The sequence below is a fragment of the Sitodiplosis mosellana genome, unplaced genomic scaffold (assembly GCF_009176505.1).
Source record: "Sitodiplosis mosellana isolate CC-2019 unplaced genomic scaffold, AAFC_SMos_1.0 Smas_scaffold_6167, whole genome shotgun sequence".
NCBI classification, from domain to species: Eukaryota; Metazoa; Arthropoda; class Insecta; order Diptera; family Cecidomyiidae; genus Sitodiplosis; species Sitodiplosis mosellana.
Window position 1 is genome coordinate 572,923 of NW_022601408.1, and position 16,485 is coordinate 589,407.

Here is a 16,485-nt window from a genome sequence, read left to right on the forward strand (position 1 = left end):
ATTCCTCATTGATTGCTTGTTAAATGAGTTACGCATGAAGTAATATTTAAAAAATAATAATAATCTCGAGCCTGCAATGCATTGTAGCCATTTTTCTTTCTGACCGCGCTGTTGCTATACGTTTTTTTTTCTCTCACAAAAACCAATAGTTCAGAGTGACAATAATTTATAGGTTTTATTGTATATTTTTGTGGTCTTCAATATATGATACTGTTTCAGTTCGATTTTGCATTAAAACGGTTTCAATCTTTTAACTATTGACGTAAACTCCGAATAATTTCATTTTACTTCCAGTAATTGAAAATATAATAGAATCTAAGATTAAGCAAGCAATTCGAATGGAATATTTCTTCAGTAGGAAACAGTTCTTCTAATAAGATACAAATGATGAGTTGAACTTGAATATGAACATTGTTTCTTTTAATTCACAAGAAACGTTTAACATGATAACGTTTTGTTTCATTTTTCTTCTTTATTCTCTCTCATTCAATTGAGATCATAGTTCTCTCATACACGCTGTAACACTCAAACTTTTAAGCATGTTACGTTCTCGCAGAGAAAGAGAGCACCGAGTAAGAAATAGAAAATTCACTTCGATCAATCCATCGCGTTCATTGATTGCTCAACATTTATTACATACCAAGACAAATGATATGACAAAAGGCAAAGAAAGTATTTGTTGTTACTGACGCGGTTGCATTTCAAAAATTGTAAGGCTTCCAACCCAACAATGACCTGTTATGATCTTTTAATGGTCAATTTGAATATATGGAAAAAATCCAGCATACCTTATACTCAAGTTTATTATTCATGATTAAGTGTTGTACATTTGGGAAAAATACAGATGATTCGCATCAACATACATTTTGAACTTGACGTTGGAACAACAAGAAAATACTTAACGTATTTGTGATTTGAACAGATGTAGATGATGTGTCGCACTCTGGTGAATATTTTGTGAACCAAATTTGACATCTTACCTTAATATTGCATTTATTTACGCTTCGTGTTTGTTTTGAGGTGTGCGTATTTTCTTTATTTTCAATTGAATTTTTTCGAGCATTTTATTGCATTTAGTAAAATGACTCGGCATGCACGAAACTGTACGGCTGGTGCTGTTTATACATACCATGAAAAGAAGCGAGATGCAGCTGAATCTGGATACGGGACGAACCATCAAAGAATTTCAAAAGACTCCGTCAAAAGTTTCGATTGTTGTTCTCTAACTCTTGCACCTTGTCGCAATCCAGTAATCACGTTAGTACTGCTAATATATTTTCATAACTTTCATAACTTTACTCACCAAAATTTCTTTTCGCATGCAGTAAAGATGGATATTTGTTCGATAAAGAGGCTATTTTGCAATACATAATTACCAAGAAGACTGATTACGCCAAGAAATTGAAGGCATACGAACGCCAAAAACAAGCGGAAAGAAGTGAAGAAGCTGAAGCGAATGCATTGGAAGAACAAAAGAAACTCATGAAATTCATCGACACAGAAAAAAATATTGTCACTTCGAAATATGGTACAGCTCAAACATTTTGTAGAACCATTTGGGATCAATGTGACGAATACTGACATATAAAGTTTTATTTACAGCTACTCCAAGTACCAGCGCAGGCACATCGAGCATTTCCAATATGGCAAACGGTAGACAGAACGATCTGCCAAGTTTTTGGGTACCATCACAATGTCCATCGGCCAAAAAGACAAAAGTGGAAAAACCTGATTCGACTATATACTGTCCAGTTTCATTCCAGCCGATCAAAGCAAAGGATTTGATCGATGTGAAATTTACTTTGGTACAAGATCCAGATGACAAAAAATCGTTGATTGTTAAGGAAAATCGCTATATGTGCGCTGTTACACATGATATTTTGAGGTTTTGAAATTTTATATATTTAATAATTTTTATTTATTTAATTATTATAATATTTTATTATCCTTCTTTTTTTAAATAAATTTTAATAGTTTTTTTTTTTTTGATTTATAGCAATTCCGTTCCATGTGCCGTGTTGCGCCCAACGTAAGTACAACAACAAATTCACTTACAGCTTATTTTCCAAGAGTATGCTTTAATGATTGACGAATTAAAAACACATACAGAGGTGATGTGGTGACAATGGAATGCGTGGAAAAGCTAATCAAAAAGGATATGCTCCATCCGCTGACAAATACAAAGCTAAAGGAAAAGGACATTATACCATTACAACGAGTATGCAAAAATTCAATTTCAAATCCCACGTATTCCATTTTTAATGTGTAAACTAATCCAATGAATCTTTTTCAGGGAGGCACTGGATACTCGCAAACTAACGCAGATTTAGAAGGAAAAGAGAAACGACCTGCTCTCATGTCATAAAGTACTTTTGAACATTATTCAATCGTCAATTTAAACAAACATTCAAGTATAAATTTTCTCCCATGTCAAAATCTGCTGACGATTCAATTTGTATTAATTAAATCAATTTTAATTCAAATCGAAAATCCAAGTTATGTCTTTTTCTTCATTGAATCAACACCATTTTTTTGATACAGGCCTAGAGCGTGTGCGCACTCAAACAGCGTTTGGTTCTGTCCCAGAAAGAATATCTAGATAAAAACGAGATAATCTTAAAAATGTTCAAATCTATCTAGATATCTTTTTTAAATTTTTCTTTTTTTTAATCTTTTTTCCGAAAAAAAATCTTTGAGCTATCTTAAGATAATCTTTTTAGAAATATATCATTCTTTATTCATATGTCAATTTGATGAATTTTCTTCAATTTTTTTTTGTTCTGTGAAAAATGCACGAAATTTGGCCAAAAAACTTTAATTTTTGAAAAATATCTCAATTAACAAAAAATTTCAGTTGGAAGATTTACGTGATTTACCCTGATTTTGAAGTGTATTTTTTTTTCTTTAAGTGGGATGTGTATATTTTTTTAACAAGTAGGACAAATCTGTAGTGTGAATCATCATTTGGTATCGATCGAATCTCTGATACAATTACTTGATGAATATCTTAATTTCTATCTAAAAAACGACAGATAGATAGTCGAAAAAAAAAACTGAAAAGATAATAGATAAGATTTTCGACATTTTTGAAAAATTATCTAGATAAGATAATAGATACTATCTATCTTATCTTATCTTAATATCTTATCTAAGATGGATATCTTAACCAAACGCTGCACTTAAATATGCATTGTGTGCCGCGTGCACAAATAAAACAGCCGACGTCTAACGCCACAATGTTTAATTGAGAAAACAAAAAACAATTACAGTGCACACGGTCACATTGTGGAAAATGCTTAAATTTGCCGGCTCATTCAATGAACGTCTGACCATGCAAAAACAATGCGATGATTTGATAATCATGCGAATGCATGGTCACATAGTACCGATAGTTAATTGATGACCTTAATTATGTAAGTTTTATGGAAGTTGAATTGTTAATCCAAATTGGAGTGTTCGCCAGCCAGTGATGTACAAAATATTGCCCTAGTGGCATATCTCATATTCCATCAATCGTAGAAGAATGTGCTAGCTACCCAAATTAATGTATCTCTTTTCCGAATCTTTCAACATTTCTCTTCGTAAATTGTGTTTATCAGCACTATTCCGCTGTAATTTAATATGTTCGCGTGTATTAGCGACTTCGTAAGAATTTTTTTTCCGAACCAAAAAGTGCAACAACAAAGAATAAGAATGGAAAAAATGAAGAAATTCAATTAAATACGTTGTATGCTTGGTCGCCGTGTTACCGGATCCGTGTCAAACACCTTTTTCACAATAATCATCACATTCAAGAAAAGCAAATTAAAGCGGGAGGAAACATTGCGACTGCTTTGTCTTTCACTGTCACAATCATTTCAGTTTGGCTGATTATTTCGACGGGTTCACAACTCATCGTTTCAGTACACACACAATTCTGATACAAGATAAATGGAAGCTAATTTTCCCGGTTTTAGCATCGACAATAAACAAAAACGACGGACATTATTCCACATTGTTGCCACTAACTGAATAGTATCATTGAAGTGATTTCCAAAATTGCGCTTGAATAAACAAAGACATCAAAGAAGCAAGGAAAAAACTGTTACAAAGTAAATATTGTGAATAATTGAATGTGTTCATGTGTGTATGGTGTGAATTTTTCATTTATTAAGTTTTGCTGCGTCCGCCACTCGCAATATAGTTCCCATGAAAGAAAGCTACACGTGTAGTACCGTCTCAATTTTTTGAAGAAGAAAAAAAGAACACAAGCCGTTGTAAGTTATATGATAGTTGGTTGAATTTCGTTTTTAACGGATTTATGATTGGTAAGGATGATATTCTGTGTTGCTTTTTATTTGTGGAAGTAAATTACATTATCTAAGACCATTTTATTGAAAGAATTGCCAATCCCTACGGGAAAACATTTGAAAATGTAACTCAAGCGGTAGTTGATCGTATCAAATGTTATTCAAGATACCACACATCCCACCGACAACAGAATTTTTAGAAATATGTTTGACGCATTTTGTCGAAAGTTAGATGGATTAAATATGTAATTGAAATCAAGCCGAAGCAAACGCAAAAACATACCTTTTACGTCATCGCCGCTACGTCTCAATAGTATTTTCCTGAAAAAGGAACTGACGGTGATTTTTCCCCATTGCGATTCAAACTCTCTAATTGACGACAGCGTAAAAATTTCATTAAGTGCTGGATCCTTCGCGAAAAATATCATTATTAAGTTGACAGAATTCGAGAAGAAACCTTCTCGCAAACGAGAGAGTAAACAATTGCCCAGTCATGACTATTACATAATTATTTATATACGAGTATGAAGATGGCCGAAGAATGAACGGTTCAGTAAACAATTTTATTGTTGCAAATTATATATTACGATTTTTGTGCAAACTCTTTAAATTGCGTCGATTCTTTTGGAATGATGATGCTTATTATCGATATTGTGGAGTAATATCCATGGGGGGTGCAATATATTTTGAAAGAAACATGTCATAAACAGAATGACATGCATACGAAATGATCAAAACCAGTTGTTTATCAGAGAATAGTAAGCCATTGCGCCATTGTTCATTTTTAGTGCAGGATTTTACAATTTCATGCTTTGTCGAAAGCAACAACAACAATATCAACGAAAACAGCAATAGCAAATCAGTCCAACTCATATTTTGGACTGAAAATCGTTTTGTCTTCATTGTGTCAACATTGCATCAGTTCCAAACTTTATTTTGAAATGCTCTTAAAACCGGAAAAAATAGGAAAGTATATTTTCTGCATTTGTTTCCTGCACAGAATATTGAATTGCACGTTTGCGTAAGCATTTGATAAGAAATGAGAGCGAGATGCGAAGACAAACAAACAAAACAATAAGAGAGAGGGAGAGAGAGAGAAGAAAAACGAAAGCGAAAAAAAGGAAAAATGTAGAGGGTACAAAGACAAGGATACCGTCGCAGAGAAAACAAAAGAGTGGATATAATGAAATAACAGGATAATAAAAAGTACGCATTGTTATTTATCTGAATGTTTTTAAATCAATGCCATTTATCCATAAAATAAATTTGGATCAGACGTTTGTTTTCCATTTGCTGTGATTCATGGGATTCGCATCACTTCGCATGGTTACGACACTTGCAAATAAGATGCAATTATGTTTTTCCTCACTCAAAGTGTATTATTCCGTTTTATTATTGCATGAACAAGTTTTGTTAAATAAAATGCTTAATTATTGACATTGATTCTTCTTGCTGTCGTTGTTATGTCGTGCTTCAATAAAATAATTGGTCGATATTTAATCTCAAAAAAGTTACAACCATGTATGGGACGTATCTCTTTTGATAGCCTGCAATTCCTTCCTCAATCAATTCAGAAATAAATTTGTCGATAAAAATAATAACCTTTTAGTTGTGAATACACCTGCACGTATCAGAGGTAGGTGTCAATGAATACGAACAAACAGAAGAAAAAAAACTCGAGTTTGTGCGTTAGTTCATTGTTGAAATGATTTAAAAATATTCTAACGGGCGTTCATTCTTGCAAACACCACATACGACAATGGCAACGAATAGTCCAGGCTTTTGTACGCATTATAACTAGGGAAATCTGCGAAAAATCACTGAGCTTGAAATATAAATCATTGTATTATTATCACTACTCGTTGTATTGGACACCTAAAATTGCTTACATTTGACACCTGAGCTCATTCCGTGTTTTCAATATCATCCCAGGTGCTAAAAAAGGATACAAAAAGAAAAAAAAAAGAAGAGAAATTTTATGCACTGATTATATAAGAAAAGTTTGTTTCCCTATTAGCCAAACTAAGTATAACAGATAATTACATTTAACATTGGCTACGATAGTCTATACCATAGGTAATATGAAACATAATTAGATTTGTAACATGTAGATCATGTATTACATTACCATTTTACCATTTGTTAGGAATTGATTGGATGCACAGCAATAAGTAAAAGAAAATGAATAGTGTCCAGCAAAAATCGTTGACCAAAGATATAAATAAGATTCAGACAGAGGATATTTCATTTTGCAATGATAGACTACAGCGTATTAGCTGTGGATTCTGTATCACTTATAGAGACCAATATTATTGGGATATACGATTTTTCGATTTCTAGTCATAGCTACAACATTGTTTATGCATCAATTGAATGTAAAATCAAATTGCTTTGCAACCTAGATTAGAAGAATTTGATTGAAATGTCACTTGACATATTGTAGAATATTACTATATACACCGAATCAACACATAAAATACATCGTGCTCTATGTTACATATTGACCATTCATGGAATTAAAGCATTCATTCAATTCTTTTCAACACAAACAAAAAACACGATTACAAAAAGACAAATGAAACCAATGCGAAAAAAAGCAAACGACAGAATGACATGGATTTTGCAAACGAAATCATTTTAATGCAATTAAAAAGAGACTTTCCCTAATCATTGCACATTCAATTTAAAAAGACAATGAACAATGTACCTGTCAATTATTATGACGGTACACGACGTACGGTAACGTAGAAATTATACGTTTATTCACAAGAAATCCAACATTCAGAATAATGTTTGGAAAAGGGGATGTGAATGAATACAGCAGCAACAAAAAAGAATATCCTAGGATAAAGGTTTTTTTTTTTTTTTCGAGCGAAACAATTTTGACTCTAATTAATTACACAGAAATACTGTGCAACGTGTGCGTACGGTGCTTTGTCCGCATCGTGCGTTACAAATATATCAGGATTCGCGAGATAGCCACCAACAAAAGCATGAAAACGGGATCTCGTTTCGCTGATTTGCATTTTGGGAAAATCCGTTGCAAATCAATGTACGCGGAATTTATTGGTATTGCATACATATGTTTCTATATTTTAGTACTATAGCAATATCTCACACACAGTCAGGCTAACTAATCGCCTTATTCGAGGTGAATGCATGCGAAAGCAATGTGGTCGATAGGAAATTCGGGCCGAAAAATAAGAGCATCGGACGTTGAGAGACTGAACATATCACACTGAGTTTTTTTGTTGTTGCATTTTCAATTTGGTCAGAACCCATTGTCGACAATGTCCTACATCTGTAATTCAAATTGCATTGGAACTCTTGCATTTTTCTTGTTTAGCTCAAACATGCGCATATTGATGGCAAAACTAATTCAGTATTTCGTTTGTTTACGATATAGACTACAATCAAAATGTAATGCATTATTTGTATGCTATTGCATTTTAATACTGTATACGGTTCATTTGTAGTCTTTCATGGTTTTTACCCACAGCTTTTGCGAGCCACACAACCAATTTACCATGTTCAATTCAACAATCGTCGCAAATCCGATAATCTGGTTATAACAGAATAAATCACGATACGGACATCAAAGCAGTTAAATATTCTTTAATGGGCAGTCGAACTCAACCACGACACAAATTAAACGAAAAAAAATAAACAACAACTCGAATTGAATTGATGTGGGACACCGGTGCGTTATTTGATGCAAAAGAATATGACGAACAACATCAATATGATTTGAAATATATATATATATATAATAGCTTAATATAAAATTGTTTGCTTGAATTTTGAAACTTTTTCAATGATTGTACGAAAGGTTCTTTTCCAATGGAAATTTGCCATATCATACATTTATTAGGATGTTTTTTTTTTTTTTGAATATTTGAAGCACAACGTAGGCATCACAAAAGAATGAATTCATGAATCATAAATCAAACACAAGAAAACATAACTGAACGGAACTGACGACCTGCATATGAAAATAGATAAAGTTGAAACAAACCAAAACAACTAATACTTCAGACAAAATGTCTCGTACGTACACATTTAATGCAATATCACTCATTTCTGTTTGCCATCGAAACTGATCTTAGTGTGGTCACTAGAACGTTTACAGTTGTTAAACTGTTCATCACAAAATAAATCAAAATTGATTTGCCATTAGAGAATGTTCTAGTGAGAAGTGAAAAAGTTTATGTTCAACATTATTGATAACATATCTGAACAAATACGGTCTGGAAAAAAATTGAAAGAAAACAGAGTTGCTATTCAAAAATGATGCCATTTTTTACATGCACACAGAAAAAAAAAACTCCAATAAAATTGAATTTGAGAAACACTGCAACAGATGCCCCGTCAGATCTAAGCGGTTGAAATCACTTGGTATGATGAAACAATCAAGCTGGTGTAGGGCGATACGTAGAAAGGTACATATGTACAGTGTGCATTATTACACGGTGGAAATATGTGTGACGTCGTCGAAAGTTATGTCCAACCCCTTTTTCATTTGATTATAAAGCTACCTGTTGAAATGGCTCCACATTCGGCGAGTAATATTTCAAGAACGAATTTGACATGCGCTACTACATCTGATAAAGTTAAATGAAATAACAATGGCACACTCCGTATACCGTAAGGTAGCAAGAAGCGCATTCGGCACACAATTCATTCAATTGCCGAATGCTTTTATGGTATTTAAAGTTATTGCGATGGTAGCCACGGTCTCAGTATGAATTAAAAACGGAAAGCGAATTAAAGCTAAAGCGGATAGATCGAGTCAGTTTTTCACTTCATTATTTTTTTTCTATTCGAAGGTTTTTTCTAGTTTGGTTTAGTTTATGTTTTCTTTGCGGTGAATACTGGTCTCCGACATTTCATAGTATTTTAAACAATTATTAGTTACTGTCCGTTGTAATTTCCACACTTTCCGCAGTTTCAAAGAAAACTAGTTCAACAATTTACATGGGAAAAAATTCAAAGTGAAATATAGTTATTATTTTAAAAGAAATAATTCAGTGCCGAGAAAAATGCCAAAAAGTAAAAAATGAATTATTCGTTGCTTGATCTTTTCGGGGATGAATGTGCAAATAAAAGTGCTTTTGCACACACGACATAAAAGTAGATGGATTATATGCTTCAAATATCTAAGATATGTCATCGTTTAAATCGACAGATATACCGTATTCTCGGTTATGTCAGGAGGGAGATGAAGACCACGAATTTATAAATCTCGAGGAATTAAACCCATGCCATTTGAATGAGCTAGAAGTATTAAATCAACCAGGAGCATATGACATTCAAAACCATAGTCTAATCCACGGATCGCAATCGGGACCCAACAATACAATATCACACAATTCAGCACAAAAGGATTCACAATATCATGGGCATCATTGTAATCAGATGATGTATCAAACAATTCCACAGCAGACGCAGTACGAACAACAACTGCAAACTGATGAAGCGATCCTCAATCAACCATACTCATCATTAAATCAAAGCCATTATCACTATCCACGAAATTATGAACAAAATACCGATCCAGAACTCCATCTCTACCATACGCCAGTGTATCCGCAACAGCAAATGCAAAATCAATTCTACTATCATATCAATTCATTGAATAATTTCAACGACAATCTCAACAGGTTCGCCGACATAGTGTGAAATTAAATAAATTTTCAATATGTGATTGGATTTTGTCATCAATAATAAGTGGTGATAAGTTCCTATTGCAATGGAATCAATGACGAGCTAACGACCATTCTTATTCTTTTTATCAATTTTATTTTTCATTGCTGCTGGAATGACATCTTCAACGGGAACACAGTGATTCTGCATATTACACAGTGCTGGGAAATGGGACTCCCTACAGCCTACCAAACTCAAATGAAGCACCACCAAGTGAAACGCACAGTGCACAAAGTGCGCTTCAATCAAACACCATACCCACCACTTATGTCTCAAACCCACGAAAACGAAAGGCATATTCCACCACGTAAGTTTTATTTATGTACAACATTGGTGAATGTTTGCATTCACAATCTAGAATTTGTGTTTCAAATGTCACTCAAAGAAAAATTAGGCCTTGATCGTATATTCTTTATGTCTTCTTCGAACCATTTTCACGGGCAAAACAGTACCAAATTGGCACATACAAATGCCACATATATTTTGATGTGTAACGGTAAAATTAGTTGGTTGAAGCACTAAAAATGCCCTTAGCCTCATAAAATCGTACAGCTATTGTTTTCAAAATACTAAAAGTGTGTGTGTGTGTGTGTGAGTGTGACTGTGATTGTAATTGTATTTATTTTTTTTTAACGAAACATGCAAATACTTCTTTCAAGCCACACGGTCGTTTTTTGTGTGTTTGTGGTATATTTCAAACTAGAGTAGCTCGCAGTAATTAACGGGAATTTTGAGAAGGAAAATTATTAGATTTATCAATCTGAAGCGCAACAAATTACACCAAACACCGACACGGCTATACAGAAGCATTGTTTTATTGAATCAACAGGAAAAGAAGAAGAGAAACGCCCGTGCGCATATACAGAATGTTTTGGAAATTTTAAAACACTTGCCTTTTGTCTAGTAGATTTTAAAGGATTCAATTCGAAGACTTTTCTGAAAGCAACCAAAAGTTAACTTCCTTCCAAAAGTTGACTTTTGTTCAACAAAACATTTGCAGACTATTTACATTCGAAACAGTAATTAATGTTATGCCAACGGATGCTGTCATTTTAATTGGTTCACACTTTTCGAAATCATTGTTCAGAAACTTATAGGTTATCACCGCCTTTGAACTCAATTAACAAATACTTCGAATTTTTGATGAAATGCAAAGAAAATGTCAATGACGGCAACGATTTTTGATTCACAACTTCATTACATAATTCGCATTCCATTTCAGATTTTTTTCTCTCCTTCTTTTCATTATTACTCGTTTAAATTAATTTAAAAGGATTGAATTCATTGTAAATAATGAATAACGTTCACCTTTGAATTTATTGAGAAAATGGGAACAATACAGATTTCCAGGAAATGATTTATACGTAAAATTATGGAAAATTTAATATGGTTTAGCTAAAATTTACAATTATTCTCATTTAATTTATTATTTATTTAGAGATGCAAGTGATTACGAGAGTGATACGGAAGATGATGCGAAGCTGGCCAAAGCGAGTCAAAATAAAAAGTAAGTATTGCCATTGTATACATTAGCATTTCTTCGAGCTCTTACACAAGCTGCGTCATTGGTGTTACGCTAATAGTTTGTAGATATCATCAATTGATTAGCTAATAACAATACAACATAGTCGTATGATTGTACGGCGATAATTTTGTTTAGTGCCATGCGAAACCATAGAAATGTCCTCCATAATATGTTGTGCATACGTCAACCGAATACTATCAACATAATTAGAATACGTTCCGTAGATGTTCCATCGTATTGGAAAATTCTACAAGCAAAATTTACTAAAAACAGCAGACTTTCTTCAACTTGTGTCTCTGTGTGTGATTTGACATTTTATTTTTTTGTCTTTTTACCATCAAGGAATCATAGCGAAATCGAGAAAAGACGCCGAAATAAAATGAACAATTACATTACGGAGCTGTCTACATTGGTGCCGATGTGCCATTCCATGTCCCGAAAATTAGATAAGCTGACAGTCCTGCGAATGGCTGTTCAACACATGAAAACGGTGCGAGGTTCGGTGCACTCATACACGGAAGGCCTGTATAAGCCTACGTTTCTCTCCGATCACGAGCTTAAAATGTTGATATTAAAGGCGGCCGATGGATTTATGTTTGTTGTCGGTTGTGATCGCGGTAAAATTTTGTACATGTCACAGTCGGTTTCACAGGTTTTAAACTATTCACAGGTATTACAGTCGATCAGATGCTTTACTCTTATTTTGATTCGTTTTCAAACATTCTTTTCATCGCCTCTAAGATTGATTTGTCTATAGTCAGCTTTATTTCATGATTTATCGATCTCCTTTATTTCATTTACATTTAATCAGCAAGATTTATTGGGCCAAAGTTGGTTCGATATTATTCATCCAGAGGATGTGGCAAAAATTAAGGAGCAATTATCTTCATCTGATCTTAGTCCACGAGAAAAACTCATTGATGCAAGAAGTATTTACCAAAAATGCTAGACATTCTTAACTAATAATGAAAAGATTCTAATGATTCCCTTAATATCCCAATCGAACAGCAATGCTTCCGCTTAAAACTGATGTTCTACAGGATTTATCTTTTTTGTGCCCAGGTGCTAGACGCGCATTTTTCTGTCGTATGAAATGCAAAACATCCGCAACGTCAAAAGATAGTGTCAATGTGTTCCCTAGAGATATCCGTTGCAAAAAGCAAACCAATTCCGATAAAAAGTATATTGTCATTCATTGCACGGGTCATCTAAAAACATGGACACAATCAAAGATTGGGCTGAAAGAGCGCGAGTCGTATGGCGAAGGATACTCATGTAATTTGAGCTGTTTGGTAGCAGCTGGAAGAGCTCCACTGAATGTCTTGCAAACACCAATATTGCCAACGTCGACGGGCCAACCAAAAGAAGTTCGGAAAAACTTACAATTTTTATCAAGGCACACAATTGATGGAAAATTTCTTTTCATCGATCAAAGGTAATTAGGAAACAGATTTTGTAAAATCAACAAAATAAATGATCGTTTAAATTCAATCTTTTGTTCAAAATCCATTTCAGAGCTACATTGGTACTTGGATTTCTACCGCAGGAATTATTGGGCACAAGCATGTACGAATATTACAAATATGAGGATATACCAGCTTTAGCTGAAGCGCACAAGAACACTCTACAATCAACGGAAAAAGTAGTTACATCGGTGTATCGATTTCGCACCAAACGAAATGACTTTGTTAGCTTGAGGAGCGTGTGGAAAACATTCAAAAATCCATGGACTAAAGAGATTGAATCGATGATGGCGAAAAACTCCGTACTTTTGTAAGCAACTGTTTGTTTAAGTCGCAAACTATTATGTGATATTTCTACGAATTTCAGTGATGTGATACCGGAAAATGGCAGTTGTAGTGCAGTTTTAAGTTCGGAAACTAGTACCGCTGCAACTCAAATTCCAGGAAACTTCAATTTTTCTAATCAATGTTGGTATATACAAAATTCCATGAGTATTTTTTTCCACTTGAAAACGTATTTTTATCAAATTCATGTGCTACTAAATTATCATGCTCAAAATACCTTCAAATTTGTACTGTATGATTTTGGTCACGCTAGAAATATGTATTTTTAATTTTGTTTGATTACATTCATAACAGATGCATTCGCTTCTTTCAGCAACGAATGGCCGCGAAATGCATCGGGTCATTAATACACACGTAGAAGCAATCAAAATTGGTCGGCAAATTGCCGAGCAAGCATTGGATTCACATCGGAAAATAGAAGAGTCTGGTGAGCTCAAATACCTTATGTGTATACTCTGTAGAATACTCTATCTCCCTGTCCAGTGCTAAGTGATTAAGTAATTTAAATAAAATTGTGTAATGTTGCTGCTAATATAAGCTATTTGAAAAAAAAAAAATATTTTTTTCATTACTGTTTTTCTTTGGCTTCATCACGACTCATTCGATTATGAAAATAAAAAGAATTACATTGGTAATCTCGAACTTTTCCGTACCGTTGTCCTGCGTTGTCCGTAGCTAATTTTGGTTATTTTTTTTTAAATTTTCTTGAAATAAAGGCAGTGAAAATATAATAATAAAAAATAAAGTGAAAAATTGGTCACTTTAACTAAAACTTCGACAATTTTGTATGAGAGGTATCCGTAAACCGATTCTTATTGGCTTTAAACTTTCTGAGGATTCATTTTTTGGAGAAAATATAAGATTCTGAAAGTTTCATGTTAATCGCATTTGCAGAAGTTTGATTTTTGACCCTCCATTTTTTCCAAGAAAATTTCGACAAAAATTGAGGACAAAAAATCAAACTTCTGCAAATGCGATCAACATGAAACTTTCGGAATCTTTTTTTTTCTCCAAAAAATGAAACCTCAGAAAGTTTGAAGCCAATCAGAATCGATTAACGGGTACCTCCCAAACAAAAGTGTCAATTTTTTGAGGTTTTTCTTAGGGCAAGTACCCCAGGATCAAATTGAAAATGGCTCATCTTCGAACTTAAACTAAGTTTTTAGATACAAAACTTTTGGTATTTCCAGATTTTGATTATTTCAATTATTTTTTGAGTTATCGTGTTAACAAACACCAACGACGACGACGACGACGACGGCACACGAACGGAAAAGTGTCTCAAAAAATGGCGGGACCAATTCCTATACTTTCCCTTGACATGGTGTGTACGGAAAAGTAATAGGATTAAGCCACGACGGTCAAGATCCTTATTGTCTTGGTTTAGTGCCATAATTACGTCGTGTACTTACATCTTCGTACTGATTAATAAATTGAAATCAATTTGGCTTTTTACTACGTTTGAACATTTCATTTTGAACTACCAAATGAATGAAAAATATACATCTTCTGGACTGAATGAAATAATGATAACATATGTATTACTCAATTTATTTGCCCAACTTTTTCGATTTTATACTGATTTTCGATATTTCAGTTGTAGTCAGCGCCGATTCTGAAAGCCGTATACCGAATTCAGTAAATCCTTTTCCAGTTGCAACTGCATTATTTGAAGACACTGACAATTCTACCTACGACCTATCAAGTTCAACGTCGGCGCCCACTCGCATCAATGGCCTTACATCTCGAGTCAATGGAAGTTCTGCGTTGCCAAACACCAGCCCAAATGAGAGTAAGCATACATTTTATGTTTCACTTATTTGTATCGTTTTACATTTGCCGGTGACTGAACACAGTTCAATCATTGAAAGATCAAATCATCTACAATACGATCCACTCATCTTCATCGTTTCAAATGCATATCCAATTTAGAAAGAAAAAAAATAATCCCGGAATTTCACATGCGTAATAACGTTGATGTTTGAACTGTGCTTGGCCATAATTATTCGTAAAACGACACAGATAACATTCTTTCCATTTTTTTTTTTCTGATAAACAAAATAACAGATTCTGTCACCGAACTAGTTGGCCTGATGTCAAATTCAACACTGTCTGAAACATCAAATGGCGGTCGCATAGGCAATACAGAAGGCAACGATGAAGCAGCCATGGCTCTGATAATGAGTTTACTCGAAGCCGATGCCGGTTTAGGTGGGCCAGTTGATTATACGGGATTGCCGTGGCCACTACCATAGACTTTAGTCACAGAAATCGATGAATCCATCATTAAATTTGTATTATAAAAAAAAATAGAATAAGGTAAAATTAAAATGGAACATTAATGTAACAAATCAACTCTTAACAAACTCAATGTGAAATTTTCCTAATGAAACATTATTATAATTTAGACAAATAATAAATTCGAATAAATGCAATTCACTTATCATTCCGAATTTTTAACTCTTGTGATAACACGGACAATATTCTACATGTAAAATTAACAAAATTTCACATCTTTCAAAAACTGTACAGTCGGTCTTCGCATTGTAGAGAATGTAAAAAATTAATAAACCAAACCATTTAGTTTTTTTTTTTGGTTTCATATCGAACATTGAACTTCAAATTATCAAGATGCATGACAATTGGGAACATTCTCAATATGCACCTGGTACTATTATTTTAAATGAAGCGCACAAGAGTTCAACATTTATTTAATTGTCATGTGTGCGGTATGTTAGCATGTAATTGTGCATGCATTCAAATGCATATCGTTTGTGTGGGCAGTGTACATCAGTATCAAGTATGATTTCACTTCCAATTCTATTATGTATGCATGTTCCGTTCATAAATATGCATGATGAATTCCAGCAATATTGAACCGACGCAAACACACATTTTTGATCAAGAGTCTTACAATGGAATCATTCAGAAAGAAATATTGATCGCCGTCAAGTTCTTTTGATTTTGTATTCAACTGGTTAGAAATTCGCCGTTAAAGATGGCAAAGTTTTTGTGAAATCTTCAAAAAACGCAAAGATTTACGTGTAGATCCAATATAAAATGTACTAAAAAAATCCTCGCATCTCATTTTTATTCTAAATGATTCGAAATATCTAAAAATTGTTTGTTAAAATTGGCAAAGAAGTTTTGGAATTGAGAT

At 33.6% G+C, this 16,485-nt stretch overlaps 2 protein-coding genes across 7 annotated transcripts; both read left to right on the forward strand.

Annotated features, from left to right (window-relative positions):
• Positions 1–973: 973 nt before the first annotated feature.
• On the forward strand, positions 974–2,495 carry LOC129575594 (nitric oxide synthase-interacting protein homolog). The gene is made up of 6 exons (XM_055459425.1): positions 974–1,257; positions 1,326–1,528; positions 1,603–1,885; positions 1,997–2,029; positions 2,110–2,218; positions 2,294–2,495. The coding sequence occupies exons 1-6, from the start codon at positions 1,082–1,084 to the stop codon at positions 2,363–2,365; spliced, it is 876 nt and encodes a 291-aa protein (XP_055315400.1). The 5' UTR covers positions 974–1,081; the 3' UTR covers positions 2,366–2,495.
• Positions 2,496–3,786: 1,291 nt separating this feature from the next.
• Positions 3,787–15,771, forward strand: LOC129575595 (protein cycle). Of its 6 annotated transcripts, none has more exons than XM_055459428.1 (12): positions 3,787–4,307; positions 9,475–9,949; positions 10,132–10,299; positions 11,431–11,499; positions 11,860–12,187; positions 12,329–12,446; positions 12,526–12,952; positions 13,033–13,290; positions 13,348–13,448; positions 13,639–13,752; positions 14,923–15,117; positions 15,393–15,635. In XM_055459428.1, exons 1-12 carry the CDS (start codon positions 4,301–4,303, stop codon positions 15,578–15,580), a joined length of 2,448 nt encoding a protein of 815 aa, XP_055315403.1. In that variant the 5' UTR covers positions 3,787–4,300; the 3' UTR covers positions 15,581–15,635. The 6 variants fall into 6 exon arrangements, 4 of the variants coding, with proteins under 4 accessions (XP_055315403.1, XP_055315404.1, XP_055315401.1 ...); XM_055459429.1 differs by having other exon boundaries at positions 3,860–4,307; positions 15,411–15,771; XM_055459426.1 differs by lacking the exon at positions 3,787–4,307 and having other exon boundaries at positions 8,845–9,949.
• The last annotated feature ends 714 nt before the right edge of the window (positions 15,772–16,485 follow it).

What these genes read in the sequence shown, in the direction of transcription:
- LOC129575595 (XM_055459426.1), top strand. Translation starts at nt 9,453, where the DNA reads ATGTCATCGTTTAAATCGACAGATATACCGTATTCTCGGTTATGTCAG. An exon ending in TTCAACGACAATCTCAACAG is followed by an intron (nt 9,950 to 10,131) that starts GTTCGCCGACAT and finishes ACGGGAACACAG; the next exon opens with TGATTCTGCATATTACACAG. An exon ending in CGAAAGGCATATTCCACCAC is followed by an intron (nt 10,300 to 11,430) that starts GTAAGTTTTATT and finishes TTATTTATTTAG; the next exon opens with AGATGCAAGTGATTACGAGA.
- LOC129575594 (XM_055459425.1), top strand. Translation starts at nt 1,082, where the DNA reads ATGACTCGGCATGCACGAAACTGTACGGCTGGTGCTGTTTATACATAC. An exon ending in GTTACACATGATATTTTGAG is followed by an intron (nt 1,886 to 1,996) that starts GTTTTGAAATTT and finishes TTTGATTTATAG; the next exon opens with CAATTCCGTTCCATGTGCCG. An exon ending in ACATTATACCATTACAACGA is followed by an intron (nt 2,219 to 2,293) that starts GTATGCAAAAAT and finishes AATCTTTTTCAG; the next exon opens with GGAGGCACTGGATACTCGCA.